Raw genomic sequence first — 18,814 nt, forward strand, 5'->3', positions numbered from 1 at the left:
CGGCTTGGCTGTCCTTTGATTGGCGTCCAAAGCTCGCTGCAACGGTCACTGCTTAGCCCGATCAGGGCAGACCAGGGGAGGGGGGAGGGGTGCGTGGAAAGGCGGGGATGAGGGGGGGGGGTGACTCTAGGACAAAGATTCATCCACCCTCACAGACAGGTGCAATGCTCGTGCGCTTCCAAGCCGTCTCCAGCTTTCGGTTTTGGGCAAGACTTGGCGATTAGCCGGCATGGCAGAGACGAAAACGGAGAGTTAGGACGCATTTCGTTGAGGATTGCAGCCCGCTTTTTCCTCGCCAGCTCATCCCGCAGGTACGACGCTTCCCGGATGCGGCCACCGCGTCATGCTACCTACCCCAGATTGACCGCACTTGCGGCATATCGCACCGCGGACAGCGGTCTGGTCAGGAAAGGGCCGGCTCGTTCGCTCTGGCGCCGCGGTGCTCTGGTGTTGCTGAGGAGGGAGCGGCTAAGAAGACGGCGAATAAATCAGATGGCTGTGGCGAATCCGCCTGCAGGCGGAGGCACATGGTCGCCCGGTGTTGAGGTTGAGCTCAGAAGCTGAACCGTGCTGATCGCGAGCCATGGCGGCGGGACTATGTCTCGGTTGGCCGGCGTCCCCAGCGCCAGCACGTCGGGCAGCCGAGTTAGTGTATACTAGTGTAGTGTGGTTCCAGTTGTCCCTTACGCTACCCCAGTGCGGCGTCGTTAGCGCCAGGGAGCGCCCAAATTCCGCGCGGCACCCACCTCGCGTCCGTTGCTCCATAACTACACCGTAGTGTACACGGGTTAGCGGACAGTTCTTGGGTCCGGCCGCCCCGAGGGCATTCACTTCTGGGACTCCATTGGAACTCCGCTGGCGGCGGTCTGTTCACGTTACCAGGTAGTTACGCAGTAGTTAGCCGAGTCTCGAACATCAATGGATTGGCTTGCGGGATGTGGACCCGCGAAGGACACGCGGGATGGCGCTCGCTCTGTGCCGTCCTGCTCTCCTGTCATTTCGGGGCAACCGCGTGCTTCAGGCTTGGGCGAGCCGCAGGTTCCTTTGGATCTCTCTCATCAACATCTCAATCAACATCTGGGTCGATGTTGTTTTTTGATCTTGCTTTTCTTCTTTCTCGTCCATTTTCTTTTTCGATTGCCGGACATGGGTGCGCGGAATGAAACGATGCCCTTGCCCCTTGTGTCGGCTGTAGCCTGTGAGGGCCCGGGAGCGCCTTCCTGGCGCCAACTAAGTTACACGGATCGTGTCGCACAAATCGAGCTTGCCCTGGAACCCTCCAGGGCTGGGCTCTCGCAGCGAAATTGCCGGCTGTGCCGTGGCCGAGCAGCCAAAACTGACGTAACTGCCTGACTACCTTAACTATTCCGTACTGGGCGCACACAACCCTGGCGAGCTGACTGGGCAGCCTCTTGTGATTGTGTTGAAGTGTATGTAGTGTACTGCGTATTAAGTGAGCGGCTTCCAGGTTGCTTCCTGGGATGTTGTATGTACCTGAGGATGTCCGGAATACACGGCAGTGGAGTGGGTGGACAAAGCAACCTGGAACCCTGATATGGAAGGGATGGACGGAACGCGGCCTGAATCGCCCGAGCGGTCAGGGTCAGGGTACCCAAGATTTGTGGGCTTCAATCCTTCTAGAAGGCCGGCATCGTTCGACAGCCGCGATCGAGCGCACGCGCACGCACGGTACACAAACTCTCCGTACCTGCACAGTGGTCCGTTTGAAAACGCTGCAGGAACGTTAACCACCGGCCGAGATTGGGTTGATATTTACGGAGGAAGTTGATTGACCACGGAGTACCAATGTCCTTGGGCACTCGCTGCGTCGTCCTCACGTCGCGCTGCCTTTGCATTGTCATGTCGAGCGGTTTTTGGTGGCTTCGGCTCAGCGGCTTGCCCCTCAAATCGGCAGGAATGGGATGCCTGTGGCGCTTGTTAACGGGGAACCCCACATTGGTCGGCTCCGCTTTACACAAGTGACGCAGTAGGTGCCTGGCGTACTTGTTAGTGTACATAATTTGTTCGCGTACACTACACTCAACGAGGGGTGGTTGTTGTGAAAAGTAGTGTAGTTAACCAAGAGCATGCCGTCATAGTGCTTCCGCCTCACCGCCGTTTGGGCGCCGTCAGGACGGTCAAGTAGGCCGAGAGTCGGCATGTCTGCACCGTTCCATGTTCTGCAAGGCGAGATCGAGCACGCCCCCCTGGATCTTAAAGGCTGATGGCTAAGGAGGTCCCGCCAAGACTAATTTCGGCCAATTGTCGGCAATGTTTTTACAGCGTTTTTACGCAACCCCGATCGCCAAGGCGTTTGCACTATCGCCAAGCGGTTAGTTCGCCGGGGGTACGGGGGGCGGCGCCAGCCCCCCGCTAGTTAGGGCTTGGGTTATAGTTAGGATCGGGGTTATAGTTAGGGTACGGGTTATCTCGGTTTTTTTTTTTTTTTTTTTTTCGATTTAGTTGAGGTTTTGCGAAGTTGTTGCTCTAAGTCTTTGCGATTCTTCGTTGTTTGATGTTGCTCGAAGTCGTCGTGGCCCCGCTTACCCCGTGGCGATTGTAAATACTTGTAAGCGGCAGTCTCCGAAATTAGTCTTGGCGGGACCTCTTTAGCTATAACCTCTTAAAGAGGTCCCGCCAAGACTAATTTCAGCCAATTGTCGGCAATGTTTTTACAGCGTCAGTACCCCGCCAAGACCGCCAAGGGGTTTACACTATCGCCAAGGGTTAGTTCGCCGGGGGTACAGGGGGCGGCGCCAGCCCCCTGCTAGTTAGGGTTCGGGTTATAGTTAGGGTACGGGTCAAGGTTAGGGTGCGGGTTAAGTTCGTTTTCTTTTTTTTCGATTTGGTTGAGGTTTTATAAAGTTGTTGCTACGAGTCTTTACAATTCTTCGTTGTTGATGTTGCTCGAAGTCGTGGCGACCCCGCTCCCCTCGCGGCGATTTGTAAATACTTGTAAGCGGTAGGTTCCGAAATTAGTCTTGGCGGGACCTCTTTAAGGATAACCCATGCCCCTGCCATCTCGGCTCTCCACTGTTGTGTAGCGAGTTAACGTTAGTTGTGCACGGATACCGTGCATACCTGACCTTACACAGTACATAGCAGTTAGTGTATTCCGTACACCTGAAGTCGGTACACCTGTCTTTCCCCCACAGTCTTGTCAGCCAATGAGAGGCGCAGGGCTGCCTGGAATCACGGCAAGCGAGCCTAGCGTCGCCGGCAACAGAACTGTGGAACTCGCTTCTTTCAACGCCGCATCGTGGCCAAAGCGCACGGTCGACCCAGGTTGAGGAGGGAAGGGGAGCCGCCGATCTCGTGGGCCGTCCTGTTGACTTCACCCGGATCCATTCATGACGAACGATGCCAGCACTCGACCATGGTTGGCAGGAGCGAGGTCCTCGGTGGTGGGCTTTCAAGGTTGCAGCCGAAAGATTTATGTGCCTTCACTTGTCCACGCAAAGAGCGTTGCGCAACCTCAACGTCTGGTTGGAGAGAGCCATTGACCGGTCTGACTTCCCGTCTTACACTCCTGAGGGTCCGGGGTAATGCGCTGCATCACCTGCACCCACCTTCACGAGCCACTTGCCCCGATGCAGTCAGTTTTGCAGGCCTGACAATGGTGTCAAGGGCGCCGCGCCATGGTCGGTCGCAGGACTCACAGCAGTGGCTTCTTCTTGTTGGGATAGGATCGACTGTGGAACGACAACGGGTGATCTGGGAACCCCTGTTAACTAACGTCTGCTAGTGTAGGTCCCTGAGCTTGATTAAGCTTGTGTGAAGAGGTGAAGAGGTGAAGAAGGGCACCATCCCCAACCAGGCTTAAGTCGGGGCGCGTCCACCACAGCGCCTCTCCCCGCAAGCAGAATCCGAGACCGAATCCTGAGTACCTAGGCAAAGCTTCGACAGACAGCACCGTATCCGTATACACTAGGCTTGGCTATTCCACTCTGGGATCCGTCCGCCTCGTTTCAGCTAATCAAGCTCCATCACCAACCGGGATGGGAGCTCGACAGCTCGAGACCACCATGGTGGACTCAGCCAGTCTGTCATCGGCGACGGGACGCAGGTGCGCGGTCTGCGTGGCGGCCTGTGGCCTCCTCGGACTTGATCCAACGCAGAGGTGTGCGCATATTGCGCCGACCGTCGGGCGTTAATTTGGCGAGAGCCCGTCTATGCCATAATTATCCCGAGCTGAGCGCCCAGCTCTAAGCCGTGCGTGCCCGAGTCTGGTTTCCCGTTTTCGGATCTGGTTTCTATGCTCGCATGGTCGCCACTACGCAGTATACTATATCCATCCCACTCCCTCTTGGTCTGACTGCCTCGCATGGAGGGTGAGCTGCGCGCAGCCCAAGAGGGGGGGCGAGGAGATGGCAGTGGTGTGCTAGAGGCCTGCCAAAGCTCGGCTGGGCTCGGCGTCATGCGCTTCGCCAGACGAAAGCTATGGCGGCGCCACACCACCTGATCTCGGGAGGCCGGGTCGCCATCGCCGGAAAGCCGACTGGGTGGATGATGCCAAGAGCTGCCTGCCAGCCAGCATCTCCCTTTCCTCGCCGAACATCATGGACCAGAGCGAGATCCAAGGGCAGGGCACATCATCGACGCAAGTGCGGCTGCGCTCCACCGCCCAAAAGACTGGAAATTGAAGCTCTCATCCATGCTTGTTTCACGGCCCGGAGCTCCTCCCCTAAGCGTACTGTGGAGTGCATCTACATGTTCGCAGGACGGAGCACACGACGAATATGCAGGTCGTGAATCGCCAGCTTGCAAAGCGGTAGATCCCCGGAAGAATTCTTCTGGAAATCCCACCCGCAAGTACCTCTTCTCCACAGTTTCGAGATCGGCAAATCCTGACGGGGCTGACGATGGATGCGCTGCCGTGGACCCGGCGCGCCTTGTCGCCTTGCAATCGGGAATCCTCCTCGCCCCTGCGCATTTCGCTCTGCCCTGTGCTGGAGCCAACAACAGGTCGCGAGACGATCCGAAACGTGCCCGGCTTGCGAGGGCAGATTCGATATCTAAGCCGGCTGCAGTACGGCATTGTCTCAACTCTATTTACCTCGCGTCTCCACCGACCATCCTGCTCATTCTTCATTGCGTCAGCCCTGCAGTCCCGCCGGACGCGAGATATTGTTGCTTGTCTCACCAACACAAACCCTCCAGCGCGGAACCAGTGATCAGGTCATGCAAGCATAGCCGCCACACCCGTTTCCCTTCTGCTCCTGCTTCTGCTTCTCCTTCCCGCCCCTGTCCCTGCGCTCCCGTTCCTGTCTGCTTGACCGGTACCTGGCTAAAGCGCCGGCGTGGAGCACTGACTCCAGCACACGAGGTACCCTCATCTCTGGTTGCATATGCAAGGACGTCGACTGTGCAGTAGCCGATTTACATGTTCGGCCGTGTCACGCCAGCGTTCCGGGCGACTCGCTCGTCGGAACAATCGCCGCACTGATCCGCGAGCGCCAGCGATCGTCCTGCCGCCATGTGGCTTCGAGGGGAGCCCCCCGCCCGCTCCCCCTCCCACCTGCGCCCCGCTTCCCCCAAAGTCCCCCAACTACTGTGTAACGACGCCTTCCGCCTATTCCGTACATGAGGCGCGAATCACTTGGCCCTGTTCCCGTGGCTCGAGGCGTGATCGAGCCAAGATCTGAGGCCGGGTGTTCTTGCCGGACCTGCTCACACTCACCTTCATCGTGAGATGGCCCGGGACGGAATCGCCGAAAGTCTGAATGACTAACGCTTGCTCCACCCCAAGACGACACACAACCCCGAAGGCGTCCACTTTTTACTATGGCACAAACTAGTCCTACCATCGGAGGACACGACACCCTCTCACCACTGTTGATCGAAAACCGGCTCAAACCAAGGGTCCTAACATGCTACATTTCCTTCGCCTCTCGACCGTCCGACCTTCCAGCTCTTTCACTCCCGTCCACATTGCAGCGCGGTAATAGCCGCTGGACAAGCGGCCTCCCCGGGATGGCAGCAGGCAAAAAGCGGCCGTCGCAGCACGAGGGTTCCATCCAGGCCCTGCGGTCCGAAGCGTAAAATCTCTGCCCGGGGTTCCTGAACCGGGTGGGGGGCCCAGGACACCCCAAAAAGAACAGCCCACGCCCGATCTCGAGGCATCGGGGGGCATATATGTGAGCCATATTATTACCAAGTCACTTGTCAGCGGCCGGGGCAGAGGAGGCAGGGGAAGGTAGGCAGGGAGAGGCACGGCGTAGGTGGGCCGGCGGGACGGGGACGAGGTTCGCGATGGCACGGTAGCAGCTACCTGATCCGCCATGTAACTCCGTACGCCGCGCTGCGCTGCCTGAGTACATACAATTGCGGCCAAGCCACTGTCTAGGGCACCGTCATGTATTGTACACACCGCTGTCCACATCATGGTTGCTCCTCCAACTTTTGCCAGCAAATAATGAAAGCCACGCATATCATGACCATCACCATCACAAAAGGCCGCCAACAACGACAGTCAGATGAGGACCTATCTCTCTACCAGGTACGGACGGAGGCGATCATCCCCAGATTGCGTCTCCCGCCTCTGTGAAAAGGGGACAAGCCGCCGCCTGCTGGACTAAACCGGGAATCTGTTGAGCCCCAATGCGGGAATCCCCTTCATCCCGACGGGGTTAAAATGGGAGAAGGAAGGAAAAAAGGAGAACAACACATGTCATTGTGTGTATGTAGTGTATCTCTAAGCCAGCCTGACGCAGTAAGCCATGCAACCTGTCTAGCTAGCGTAGTTACTGCGGTATTCACTCGCTCATTTTTCCTCCATCCATATCCATCCATCCATTCCATGCGATTCCTTCATTCACTCATTCTTCCCGCCAGCACTGAACTGGCGAGGCGCCATTGTGATGTACATACATACAGTACCGTATACACCCCTAGTTAGTTCGTAGCCGGACTCACCTCTCTCTCCCACCGTCGAGCCGACCGTCCGCAAACAAGAGAGGCGAGCGCCTGCTCAGCGGCGAGGCCCCCCCCTTGATCCGGACACCCGGGCGGGAGACGCCGTCTCCATTTCCCGGGAAATCGTCAACGGGGGTCCGATGCTGTTCGGCCGTGCTTACTCCAGCTCCCCCAGACTAAGGAGGAGCAAGACGAAGGGCCGCTCAGTTCGCTTCAGCATGGGACCATGCAGGGCGCCACGCCCACCAAACACTTCGCGAGATGACACGGAGCCAAGTTACAGACAGCAGATAGCGAGAGAGAGAGGGAAAAAAAAACCGGCCCGGCGCTTACCAGAGTGCGCAGGTCCAGGCGAGGGCGGTCCTCTTGGTTTCTTTTCTCTTCCATCCCTCCACTCACACACACACCCGTCTGCAACCCCATACCCCATACACCCCCTTCTATCTCACCACCGATCGATCGATCCAGCCCGTTCCCCCCCTTTTGCAACCCCCTCCACCCCTTGGGGGTATGGTATCAAAGCCTCAGGACCTGGCACCGGCTGGCGATGCCATCGAACACGCACGTGTTATCGATCGGTATGTACTGCTTGGTCACGATCTTGATCACCTCCTGCGCGACCATGCCGCCCGTCAGGGCCGCCACGTTGTGCAGCTCGCCGCCGGCCGCGCGCGCCACCTCGCCCGCCGCCTGGACCACGCGCTCATTCTTCTCCGCGCCGGGCACCTGGGCGGCGATGGTCGCGAGGATTTCGTCCGCGCTGATGGCGCCGCCGCTGCTGCTGTTGCTGCTGTGGCCGGCTGATGAGCCCACGTGGTTTACTGCTTCTGCTGCTGCTGCTGCTCTTGTTCCCGCCGCCTGCAGGGCGAGATAGACGGGCAGCAGGGACAGTGGAGACAGGGTGAGCGCGGCGGTCTCGTCGTTGGCAAATTCGCGGGCTGGATATTGCGGTGGCGAATCATAACCTTGGTTAGCCCGCCTGTTCTCGCTTCTCTCCATCGCTTCTCTCCATCGCTTCCCTCCTCTTCTCCCCCCGCTTTTCTCTCGCTTCCCCCGGCTCTACCCGCCCTATTGATATGGAGGGGTCCAAGAACGCACAATTGAGAAGTGAAGGGGACTTTGCTTGCTTACCTGCTGCTGACCTTAGGCGATCTGCCCTGCTGATGCTCGCGTCGCCTTCCCCTCCCGTCGCATTGATGAGCTTAACGAAGGCTGCGTTCTTGCAGAAGAGATCCACTTCTGCGGGATCGACGCGCTCGCCACCCGGCGAGGCCTGTACTATTTGCAGTATCTCGGCTGCGTCGCTGCGGGCCTTGGCCTTGTAGATGTTCTGCAGCTGGATGTACACCTTGGACTGCGCCTTCATGTCGGGCAGCTTGCCGGGTAGGGGCAGGCACTGGTGCTTCTCGTAGAACTGCTTGACGGCGTCTGCGATGAGCCAGAAGCCGGATCGCTGCTCGACCTGTTCCGTGGGGTGTCAGCCACAAGCGAGACCGCGCCGAACACGACCGACAGGGGTACCACCGACCGGTTCTGGATGCTTGTACTCGAATACCTCTCTCAGGCCCGACGGAAGCGACGGAGGTACCAGGGTTTTCAGAACGGCAGCAGCCGCTTCCTCGAAGTTCTCTTCGCCACCTTCCGGGTTATCGGTCCTTGCCGCTGCCTGCACCATCTTGCGGAACTCGGTCTTTTCCTTGTATGTTGCGGGGTATTTGCCGTCGTGAGCCGCTTTCCACCGCTCGAGGTAGTGGAGAAGGATCACTACATAAGGCAGGTGACCATGCTCGACGTCATCTAGACCATCGATATCCTTGGTCAACTCCGCGGCGAAGGCAGTCAGCTCCGGCCAGGGTGACAACAGCCGCAGGTCAGTCGTGGCTGTCTCGTCCGGGTGTGTGTCGACTATGGGGAACGCCCCAGGAAGGTTGATCTGAAAATAGGAGTAGAAACCGGACGAGTGGATCGCCACGAGCGGGGTCTTGTGCCGCTGGGCGTAGGCCTCGATGGCCGAGAGGTTCTCGGGGAGAATTGGGTGGGTGTACATGATGACGGTAAATACCGTGCAGTCGGCCAGAAGGGACGCAAGCGTGTCCACGCCCTACTCCGGCCACGTGAGCATGGAGCTGCGGTCGTGATGTCGCGGCTGATTCACGGCTTTTCCTACCTCATTCGGGTACCAGGTGCCTTGCACATCCGGGTTCAGTTCCCTGATGAGCTCCGTGAGACAGCGAGACCGAGACTTGCCCAGACAACTGTCATCCAGGAAGAAGTTGACCCCGAGGTCGGCCTCGGTCACCTTGGCCTCATCGTAAATGGCGAAGCGGCCAATGCCTTAGAGCAGGACTATTAGCACAGCGGTTTTGCTAGATGAGAAGGGGGGCAAAGAGGGGGGACACTTCTCAGTACCCGGCAATACAAGATTCTTCAGCGTCTCCGAGCCAACGGCCCCCGCGCCCGAGTTCACTAGCAGGATGTTTGCCGACTCGAGTGCTGCCTGGCCGCTTGCGGCCCACAGCCGCAGCTGCCGGTCATACTTGCGTTCCTTTTCTGACGGGCCATGAAGGATCGGAGGGGTCTGGCTCATCACGATTTCTGTCATTCTGCTGCAAATCACAGAAAGCCGTTCTGTCCTGTCGTGAGTGAGCGGTTCGTGCTACCCGCGGGTTCGAGGCGTGTGGGACCGCCGCCTTTGGGAGTGTTGGTGCTGTGCTGAGCTCGAGGATGCCTGCCGGACCGCACCGGCCCAGCGGGGTTGTGGGGTATTAACGCTATGGACCTTAGCTAAACATGTAAGTTAATCCGCACTGGGGACCGCGTCGCATGGCCGTTAGCAAATGGCTGTGGCTGCAGTGGATGTGGCTGTGTGTGGCTCCAACTCTCTACTGTGTATTCCGTACTTTGCTGTGTTGCTTGATTACCTGATTCCCTGCACACTTTCGTCCACGCTGTTGTTAACCTCCACTCCCGTGATTCTGATCTTACAACGTTCTCTTTTTGTTTCCCCTGCTTTTCTTCTGCCTTCTCTGACTTATGGAGTAAGGGGCTGAATCGGTTAACGGCCATCGTAAACAAATGAACCATGAACCCTCGAAGCTTGCATCGAACTGTGTTAATCTCATGCTTAGCAATCAACCATCGACTTGTAGAAGCTGACACCATAGCACAATAGCCATGGCACAAACCTGCATATGGCTTTGCTGGTTTCCATTTCCTTCCTTTGTCGTGAGACTATGACCCTCTCCGGCGCCCTCGAGTCACGGAGTCACCGTCTCCAGGCAAGTTGGGAAGGAGCGATGGCTACCGGTTTGGGGTTACGACTTCCTGCAGAAGACATCCAGGGCAGGACTTTCGACTTTCGCGTTGCCTCCATTTGTCCTTCCTTCGTTTTCGTGTTTGCTCTTTCAGCATCCACGCTGCGTTTTCTCCGACAGGTGACAGCGGGCGAATTGCTTCCGGAATGATCTTCACTGGCCGTTGAGGTTAAAAAAAGGCCTCCAAGGCGGAATGGAACAGCATCTTACCTGTAATGTGCCGGACTGTGGCGTCCAGCTTACGGGGCAGGCGATAGTGACGCTGTGCAGGTGAGTGCTTGCCTGCATCCTCTCCGTTCTCCCCCTTCTCCCCTTTCTCCCCCTTCCCCCCAGGAAGAAGTGAGCCCGTTATGGCGGACTATTAAACATTCTGCAGCCACGCTCTCTGTCTGCAGTGCGCAAATAACCACGGCTTTGCAAGGCAGGCGCCATACACATGCCCTGTCTGCAGGCAGTCTCTGAGCGCCTCCGAGGTCTGCGAACAGCTGCTTCATCCCGCCGAGGAATGGAAGTCCGTGGCCCTGAGCGGACTTAGTCCTACCGTCGTCATGGAGTGCGCCGGAAGAGCCCTGAGCTTTTGGTCATATCAAATGACCAACCAAATGTCGGTCTCCTCCTTCCGAGAAGAGCCTCACGCGGCGCTGGCTTACAGGTAGGAAGCTCATACCAAGCGCGAAAGAACAGCAAGCTGAAGGACTATTGCGCCGAGCTCCAAGGGGAGATTGAGAACATATGGGGGCAGGCGAACCAGAGAATTACGACCCTGACAACGAAGATACGGGGTTGGTCCATTTTGCACGGACAATTTTGTTGACAGAACTCACAAGACTAAGGGTATACAGACATGGAGACCGAGGAGCAAGCACTCCGGCGCAAATATGAAGATCTTCGCGTCACGCTGGAGAACCGGACCAGGGAGCTCTCGCAATTTCAGGAGCTCTACAGCAAACTGAAGCAGCGAGTCATCGGTTCCGGCATTCCGAGATCACACACTCCTGTTCAGGGCGCCGCCGCCGTAGACCCAACCCACGGGCGCGCTCAGTCACAGCTTCCGCGACCGATTATGCCGCTTGGCGCTCGCACCGGCGTGCCCAACTACTTTCCGGCCAGCCCAGGGTACCCCAAGTCACAACCCAACTTGAACGCGGTGGCGCAGTGGAACAAGCCAGCATTTGCCCAGCGTAAGTGTCACGCGGTGTCCGGTGTTCAGGCAATAAGCTGACCGCCAAGGAGCAAACGTACCTGCCACACCGTCCAGTAACTTACCGCTCAGAAATCCGAGAACATCAGGCTTCACATCGACGCCAAGAACCGGCGTTGGGTCAACGTCTGTTCCAGGTTCAGGCCGGTTTCTTGGGAGGGAGGGCAGTTCTCAGATGCAAAGCACAGTGGGCTTGAGGGTCTTCTCCGGAGCCAAGACAGGTGCAGCCGGCCTCAAACGTTCCCTCGGCGGAGTCGAGCTGGATATGTCGAGGCGCCCACTTCACAGTGTGGAAGGTAGGTACTCATCCGCTCTCTCTCTCCCTGGTCACTCTGAAATCCTAATCCCCATCAGGCACCCAAGGCGCATCTCAAGCCTCCCCCCATTCGGCCGGGGGGCAGGCCTCCCGGCATCTCGACGTCCCGGGCCCCATACTCCGTTGACCCTTCCGAATGTGACGTTCCGGTCTCATCACCTCCATACTCGGACAGGATCGAAGGAGTCATGGCGTGCGCCCTTTGGCGGCCTGATATCCGCTCGACAAGTGTCCTGGTCCAACGCCGGATAGCGATTGGATTAAAAGGCGACTTGAGACAAGGGGACAGGCTTACCGACGGGCCAGTGAGGTCGAGTCTGGAGATCGGAGTGCCACACTTTCACCAATCGGTGCTTGTCAAACGCCCAGGCAGGATATGAACACTCCAAACCAGTTATTGGCCCTGCTGGCCGAGACCTTCCCGCCATCATGCCCAGGAAACAAAAGTCCATGAAATGGTGGTTTTTGATGCGATTGGCTACTTCGTGTTCCCTTCCGTTTCCGCTGTACGAAGTGTTCCCGTTTGATCGGCGAGTCAACTGGGCAGCGAAGAAACGTTCCAACAAAACCCTGTAGCAACGACCGCGCGCCACCGGCAGACCGAGGACAGGAACGAACGTTGCAGCCGGAGCCGCTGCCCAAACCGGCAGATCATATCAGAGAGTTTACAGCATCTCATCCTTAACAAAATCGATGCCACTCACGTCACTGCTCTCATTCGTGACGGGATGTATCAGCACTCACACAACTCACCAGCCCCAACAAGTCCTCAAGCGGCAGAGTGCAAGCTCTCTAACACAACTTGCAAAGCATATGGAAGTCGAGGGAAAATTGTGGTTGACGCGGTGGCTGTGCAATGTCCGTGACCAGGGGTCGGGTGCCTCGGGCTCGACTTACATGCTCAAAGCGGCGGCTTCTGCTCACTCAGTCATTGGCCGGCTGGCTCGAAACATTCAGTAAAGGCCGAGAAAGGAAACCGATGATCCAGGGTCATGTCCAAACGTCTGTGCACGGAGGTTTCAAACAGAGGAGTGGTGAGGCAACCCAAGATCAAAATCGTGTTCTAGGTTCCAGGATGATTGCCGCTTCCGCGGTATCGCCAGAGTGTCACCCTCCAGCTTGTTACCCATCACGAAACGGCTTGGCGGCTGGCTTGGGCGCTCGACCAAGTGGTGGCCGAACAACAGCACAATGGAACCAAGCAAGCTGGTCGGTTGGAGATGCTGTTTTGCATCATTAGTCTCCGAACTATTGTGCACCGCTCGATTTCTGGGGAGTTCTGGGGAGCCTGGAGCAGACCGCAGCCCGGAGCCAGTCTTCCTCCCCTTCCCACCTGATCTGTGACAGGGAGCACCCAATCGAGGGGATCTCGATCTCCATCATCTGCAACTTACCCAGGGGAACAACAGGGAAAGCCGAGCGACCGAAGACGGAGATCCCGGGCCTGGACCGATGCTCGAACAAGGAAAAGCACAGACCGGGTCCAGGCGGCAGTAGTGACGATCTACTTGGTATCACGGATCCTCGAGACAGCCCCATGTCAATTCGGTTTCTTGCGATGGAACAGAGCACAAACACAGCTGCCCAATACGGATTGACTTGCAGCTTACTGCACAGCGACAAGGCGATGCTTGCACTTCACGTGTAACGGTGCTGTGTGTGATGTGATGAGGCTGGGGCGGGTCCATTCGCGATGCTTCATGGTGCCGTTTGCGATGAGTTTGAAGTTGCTGCCCACTGCTGGAAATTCCAAATCCGGAGCCAGAAGCAGGAAGAAGGCCGGCCGGCAGTCGACGTGGCAGTCCGCATCGTGAGGAGCCGCGATGGGGGGATTGTCTATATAATGGGCTCGGCCAGCCCTCGCTGCAGCGGCCTCATCATGTCCATCAGCATCAGACACCACAGCCAGCCTCATTAGAGCAAGCCTCGCATACCTACAACTTCACTTCTTTATCCTGCAGGCAGGTTTTCTTGCTATATATTGCCAGATCTTCTAGTTTACTCGCCGCCCGGTTTCCAACAACGCACAATGACCGTCCTACTGGCTCTGGTCTTCCTCGCCGCGGTTGAGCTCGTGGCCGGCCACGGCGCAATCACGTCGGCCACCGGCAACGCGGGCGGCAGCGGCATGGCGCTCGGCATCGACACCAGCACGCCGCGCGACGGCACGGGGCGCAACCCGTTCCAGCAGGACAGCACGCGCTTCCGGGGCGCCTCGGCCAAGACGCTGGGCGAGACGCTCGGCGGCGGCCCCAACCAGCTTGAGGCCGGCACCAGCAAGATCCTCGCCGAGACGGGCGGCTCGCTGCCACAGATCACGCCCGGAGGCACCGTGAACATGACCTTGCATCAAGTCAACGCCGACGGCGCCGGCCCGTACACGTGCATGATCAACGCCGACGCCACGGCGCAGAGCTGGTTCGCAGACAGCCTCCTTATTTCTCTCTCGAAACAAACCTCCCCCAATACTAACCTCTGTGCCTTTCCCCCAGGACCAATATCCAAGTGATCCAAAACGTCCCCGGCCGCAACTCACGAAACGCCGTAAGCCTCCCCTTCAACCCCCCTATTCTTCCCCTCAAACCCCCCTATTCTCCCTTTCCACCAACCCACCAACCAAACCCAACCCCCTTTACGATGACTCATCACCAAACAAAACCAACTAACCACCCGTCATGCAATGACTTGCCTGTTTCCCCCACAGGCCGGCTCAAAAACAGACTTCCCCCTGACGGCCTCCATCCCGGCCGGCCAGGCCTGCACCGGCACCGTGGCCGGCCAGACCGGCGTCTGCCTTGTGCGCTGCCAGAACGGCGCGCGCGCGGGGCCCTTCGGCGGCGTCGTGCCCGTGCAGATGGCCGGTTCTGCTGGTGGCAACGGGACTGTTGGTGGGAACGGGACTGTGACTGGGTCTGGGACTGGGAGTGGGACTGGGAATGGGAATGGGACTGCCGCTGCCACCGCTGGCGCTGGCGTGGGTGCGGCTGCGAGCTCGGCTGCGGTGAGGCGTGCCGTGGCCGGGAGGGTGCGGCTTGGTGAGTGGTGAGGTTGCTGCTGCGGATGATGGGCGAAGGCGGGGCGGAGGTACTTTTCTTTTCTTTTCTTTTTCCTTTTTTTTCTTTTTTTTCCTTTTTTTTTTTTCTTTCTTTCTTTTTAGGGAAAGGATGACGAACGTCAGACGGCGTGGATTGTGTGCTAAGCGCTTCCTGCTGATACGCTTGCACCATGGCACGTTGAGGGTGACGGCACGTCAATAAGTGTCTCGGCTTGCAATAACTAAGTGTTGTTTGTGTTTGCAACAGTTTCTCTACGCTCTCTGACGCTGGCAGCAAATACCCAACCGTGAACTTGGCTTGGTATTGTATATCCCTAGACATTCTTCCTTGCCCTAACTGACAGCGTCAGTGTGCGCGTGACGAAGAGGTGATGAGGTAGCTGCTCGTAGTCCCATGAACGGAGGTTCCCAGGCCAAACAGTAACACCGGGCACAAACGAGCCTCCTTATGCGTCAACATGTCTGACTGGACTGACGAGATGCGCATGCCGCCGCACGCTCTCAATGAGTCAATCCACATTTTCTGCACATCGATGTCAAGATCCAGAATTCCACGTCAACCGATTTATAGGGCCTTCCCACCCACTACACCGAGTTGCCAAGCAGACATGTCTCGCTACGCTCATATCTATCGACAGGGGTATCTCGTGCGCCCGCCCACTCAACTCACCACGCCACATGCTATGCAGAACAGTCATGCGTAAACATCATCTCTATAACCCCCCCTGCTACCTGACTCTACAGCGCATCCGGGAACTTGTCTCTAACAGGCGTCGATGGCCCGCGTCTCGCCGACATGCTATACGGAGCCTGCAGTTCTTCGTCAGCACCCGGCGAGCCAAGCCACAGCGAGAATCAAGGGGAAATAAAACACTTACCAGCACTTCCTTCGCGCTGCAGATCCGCCACGCCAGCTTCCGCACGTTCCCGTCGGCGGGCACGACGGCGGGGGCAAACTCGACGCCAAACATGTGGTATATCGCATAAACAACCCGCTTGGCGTACTTGCTGTCGCGCTCGACGTGCGCGCCGAACCGCTCCTCCGCGGTGGCCGGGGCGATGTCCGGGTCGCGGTCCAGGCAGTTGCGGACGATGGGCAGGAGCGCCGCCTCGACCTCGTCGGGGCCGACCGTTCCCTCGGCGTTCTCGTCGTCCACCTTGGCGAGGCGCACCTCGAAGGGCTCCGAGACGGACATGACGTTGTGGCTGCCGCCGTGGTGGTACCGGAACTCGAACACGCCCTGGGTCCACCACAGCTTGTCGCCCTCGAAGACCATCTCGCCCTGGACGAGGTCGACGTCGTGAGAATCCGATTCCGCGACCGGGAGGTCCGACGAGACGATGCCCTCATCGGTCGTGGTGCCGTATTCGCCGGGGCAGGTGGGCACCCAGCGGCCCAGGGACGAAACCTCGGTGATCTCGCGCGACCTGTTGTCCGTCACCATGTAGAGGCCCACCCAGTCCTTCTTGCTGTGGTTGGCCGGCGCGGTCCACCTGACGCGGATCGGGGCGCCGTACTCGAACACCTTGGTCTTGACAGCCTTGGGCACGCGCGCTCTGGCGCTCTCCTTGCCGGTGGCCTTCTCGTCGGCGGCCACCAAGGGCGTGCCTTCCACGGAGACGCTATAGTGCTTGGGGTCGTAGCCCGCAAGGTCGGGCGCAATCCGGGTGAGCGTGATACGAGCGGGATATTTGTTAAACAGGGCCGTCGTGTCCCGGACGATCGTCGAGGACCCGGCGGACAGCTTCGAGCGAGCAGCGTCCAGGAAGTCGTCGACGAAATGCTTCGTCTCGTCTAGCACCTTGTCCACGCTCATCTGCAGCCCCTTCACGGGCTCCGGAAGCGAACGCTTGATGAACTTGGTCAGGCCGGCCTCCTTGCGCAGGTTCTCGCCGTAGATCTTCTGCATGTGCGGCTTCTCGACGTACGAGATGAAGCCGAGTGTCAGGATGTGTCCGATGAGCGCTAACATGAAGATGGCCCTGCTCCAGGTGATGAGAGCCATGCCCCACAGGCCGGCGGTGCCGATGACCCGCTCGGGGTTGTTGAGGAAACGGTAAATGGACTTGTAGGTGAGCTTCCCGGTACTATCGAAGAAGAAATCACCGTAGAACCAGCCAAACTCGCCGAGCGAGTCGTAGATGCTCGCGGCGGTCCAGAGCTGCAGCGCAACCAGGCTGAGGCCGACCACATGCTTCAGGAGAACCCAGCCGTAGCCCCAGTCCTCCGGATACGTGTACATCTTCCAGCAAGCTGCGAGGAACGAGACGTGGCACAGCGTCATGCTCAGGTGGTACATGCCCTTCCACTGGCGCCACGCCTCCCTCACGGTCTCGCCAAACTTGAGGAAGTGCCGGGTGAACATCTTCTCGTTGGACTGCTTGGTCAGGATGACGCCGAGGCCGACCGAGTACCACAAGCGCCAGAGGAGGGCATTCGCCACGAAGAGGGTCCGGTAGAGCGGCGTAGACGGAGTGACGATCGTCAGGGCGGCGAAGTAGCCGACGAGGAGCAGAGTCGAGTAGTCCGTGACCCGGAAGAAGTCAAAGTTCTTCAAGCCCAGCAGCTTGTGGACGGGCAAGGGCTCCGCCGACGTTTCGGAATGGTTGCTAGCCTCCGAGTTGGCCCGCTGGCGCGGCGGCGGCGGATTGTACGTCTTCTCGATGTGGGGGTTCTCGACCAAGGCGAGGAAGGCAAACTGGGCAGCATGTGCCAGGATGGAGATGAACAAGACATCGTAGCTCGCAGCCATCATGGAGATGCCGTAGTAGCCCGCGTAGCCGATGGAGTACATGGGATGCGGGGCCATCTCGAACACGCCGTCAAAGGTCAGCTCCTGCTCAATGAGGTAGAAGAAATCTGTAAGGTTGTCAGCGTTGATGTAACGGACGCAACAGTCGAAGAGATGAGGCCGGCTTACCGCCCCAATACCAGGCGTAGTCCTTGACCACCCTGTGGGCGTCGAGCTTGACCCACAGGTTGAAGCCGACGAGGATGAGGCCGGCAACCCAGCGCGCAAGGGTCATGACAAGTCCCTCGCCAGCAGGCTTGTGGGCGCAGACAATGGCAAACAGGCAGTACGACACGAAGTCGCACATGAGGATCAAGTCGACGATGCGACGGAACACAAGCCAGGTGTTGTACTCAATGGGCGCCTGGGCCATCTTGTAGTCCTTGGGGATCTTGGTCTCGAGCTCCCGCTGCAGCAGCTGGTACAGCCATGGGCGCGGGTTCTTGCCGGTCGACGGGTCCTCGAAGAGCTTCAGCCGCCTCGCCCACGTAACCATGAGTTTGTACTTGGACTGCACGGTCAGCAGGTAGCCTATTCCCACGTTGTACGACGCTCTCCAGAAGAGGAAGACGGCGGCGAAGACGGGGCGCTTGAGGCTCGACGGCAGGGCGTATGCCGCCCAGATGTGGAGGGCGAGGACGGCGAGGACCAGCAGGTCGGAGAGGTTCTTGGGTTCGCGTGGGTCGAGGAGCTGCGAGACCATGTCGTGGGTCTCGGGGACAACGAAGACTGTGGCAGCCAGGACTCGGTCAGCAGGGTTCCGACAGCGTTCGTTCACAGGCATATATACACTGAAATTGCTTGCATACCGGTACCGCCAGGGGTGCGCCCGTACGTTTTCTTGAGGCGGGCTTCCCCATTATCGTCGTTTGCAGCCGGCTCGGGCCTGTTGCTCGCGTGGGAGGCGGCGTCCCTCGAGGTCGACGATGCTCGCGTGCGCTGGCGCACATTGTCGAGCCCCGCGGGCCCGCTCGTTGACGTGTCCATGACCGTTCCCAGCGTGTCGGTGTTGAAGACCGATCTAGTAGAGACGAGCGTTGAGCGTTGCTAGCATCTACCCGGACTGCAGTGCTGGGGTGTAGTATTTGTTCCAAGTCCGGCCGAGAAGCGGCAGAGCGAGAGAGAGCGGCAGAAGTGCAGCACAAAGTCGGCTCGCGTGACCGCCCCCCAGCAACAACCAACCAGATCCCGTAACGCCAAGCCGAATTTATTTAACCTTAA

General features: G+C 58.5%; 5 protein-coding genes across 5 annotated transcripts; 2 read left to right on the forward strand and 3 right to left on the reverse strand.

The window, feature by feature from the left end:
• Positions 1-488: 488 nt before the first annotated feature.
• THITE_2128775 (uncharacterized protein) lies at positions 489-2,161 on the reverse strand (the record flags this gene model as incomplete). The annotated part of the gene is made up of 5 exons (XM_003653057.1): positions 489-656; positions 688-767; positions 798-866; positions 1,709-1,995; positions 2,034-2,161. The coding sequence occupies 5 exons, from the start codon at positions 2,159-2,161 to the stop codon at positions 489-491; spliced, it is 732 nt and encodes a 243-aa protein (XP_003653105.1).
• Positions 2,162-7,116: 4,955 nt separating this feature from the next.
• THITE_2115157 (uncharacterized protein) lies at positions 7,117-9,123 on the reverse strand. The gene is made up of 3 exons (XM_003653058.1): positions 8,444-9,123; positions 8,047-8,377; positions 7,117-7,853 (listed from the first exon to the last, which is right to left on the reverse strand). Exons 1-3 carry the CDS (start codon positions 8,960-8,962, stop codon positions 7,432-7,434), a joined length of 1,272 nt encoding a protein of 423 aa, XP_003653106.1. The 5' UTR covers positions 8,963-9,123; the 3' UTR covers positions 7,117-7,431.
• A 1,721-nt stretch (positions 9,124-10,844) lies between these two features.
• On the forward strand, positions 10,845-12,156 carry THITE_2115161 (uncharacterized protein). Its single transcript, XM_003653059.1, has 4 exons — positions 10,845-11,011; positions 11,072-11,410; positions 11,460-11,726; positions 11,785-12,156. Exons 2-4 carry the CDS (start codon positions 11,074-11,076, stop codon positions 11,871-11,873), a joined length of 693 nt encoding a protein of 230 aa, XP_003653107.1. The 5' UTR covers positions 10,845-11,011; positions 11,072-11,073; the 3' UTR covers positions 11,874-12,156.
• A 1,619-nt stretch (positions 12,157-13,775) lies between these two features.
• THITE_16657 (uncharacterized protein) lies at positions 13,776-14,612 on the forward strand (the record flags this gene model as incomplete). Its single annotated transcript, XM_003653060.1, has 3 exons — positions 13,776-14,164; positions 14,239-14,290; positions 14,451-14,612. Coding segments are annotated over 3 exons (603 nt in total), but the record flags the coding sequence as incomplete, so codon positions are not given.
• Positions 14,613-15,331: 719 nt separating this feature from the next.
• Positions 15,332-18,726, reverse strand: THITE_2115164 (uncharacterized protein). The gene is made up of 4 exons (XM_003653061.1): positions 18,403-18,726; positions 17,723-18,322; positions 15,680-17,661; positions 15,332-15,611 (listed from the first exon to the last, which is right to left on the reverse strand). Exons 1-4 carry the CDS (start codon positions 18,578-18,580, stop codon positions 15,540-15,542), a joined length of 2,832 nt encoding a protein of 943 aa, XP_003653109.1. The 5' UTR covers positions 18,581-18,726; the 3' UTR covers positions 15,332-15,539.
• Positions 18,727-18,814: the final 88 nt, after the last annotated feature.

This window comes from Thermothielavioides terrestris, chromosome 2, assembly GCF_000226115.1.
Source record: "Thermothielavioides terrestris NRRL 8126 chromosome 2, complete sequence".
In the NCBI taxonomy this organism is placed as follows: domain Eukaryota; kingdom Fungi; phylum Ascomycota; class Sordariomycetes; order Sordariales; family Chaetomiaceae; genus Thermothielavioides; species Thermothielavioides terrestris.

Bases quoted from the DNA above. Each gene is read 5' to 3' on its own strand.
- THITE_2115164 (XM_003653061.1), bottom strand. From the start codon at position 18,580: ATGGACACGTCAACGAGCGGGCCCGCGGGGCTCGACAATGTGCGCCAG. The intron at 18,323-18,402 runs GTATGCAAGCAA...TGGCTGCCACAG, and splicing joins GCGCACCCCTGGCGGTACCG to TCTTCGTTGTCCCCGAGACC. The intron at 15,612-15,679 runs GTAAGTGTTTTA...GAAGAACTGCAG, and splicing joins GCAGCGCGAAGGAAGTGCTG to GCTCCGTATAGCATGTCGGC.
- THITE_2115161 (XM_003653059.1), top strand. From the start codon at position 11,074: ATGGAGACCGAGGAGCAAGCACTCCGGCGCAAATATGAAGATCTTCGC. The intron at 11,411-11,459 runs GTAAGTGTCACG...CTGACCGCCAAG, and splicing joins CAAGCCAGCATTTGCCCAGC to GAGCAAACGTACCTGCCACA. The intron at 11,727-11,784 runs GTAGGTACTCAT...AATCCCCATCAG, and splicing joins CCCACTTCACAGTGTGGAAG to GCACCCAAGGCGCATCTCAA.
- THITE_2115157 (XM_003653058.1), bottom strand. From the start codon at position 8,962: ATGTACACCCACCCAATTCTCCCCGAGAACCTCTCGGCCATCGAGGCC. The intron at 8,378-8,443 runs GTCGGTGGTACC...CCCACGGAACAG, and splicing joins AGTACAAGCATCCAGAACCG to GTCGAGCAGCGATCCGGCTT. The intron at 7,854-8,046 runs GTAAGCAAGCAA...CGCAATATCCAG, and splicing joins TCGCCTAAGGTCAGCAGCAG to CCCGCGAATTTGCCAACGAC.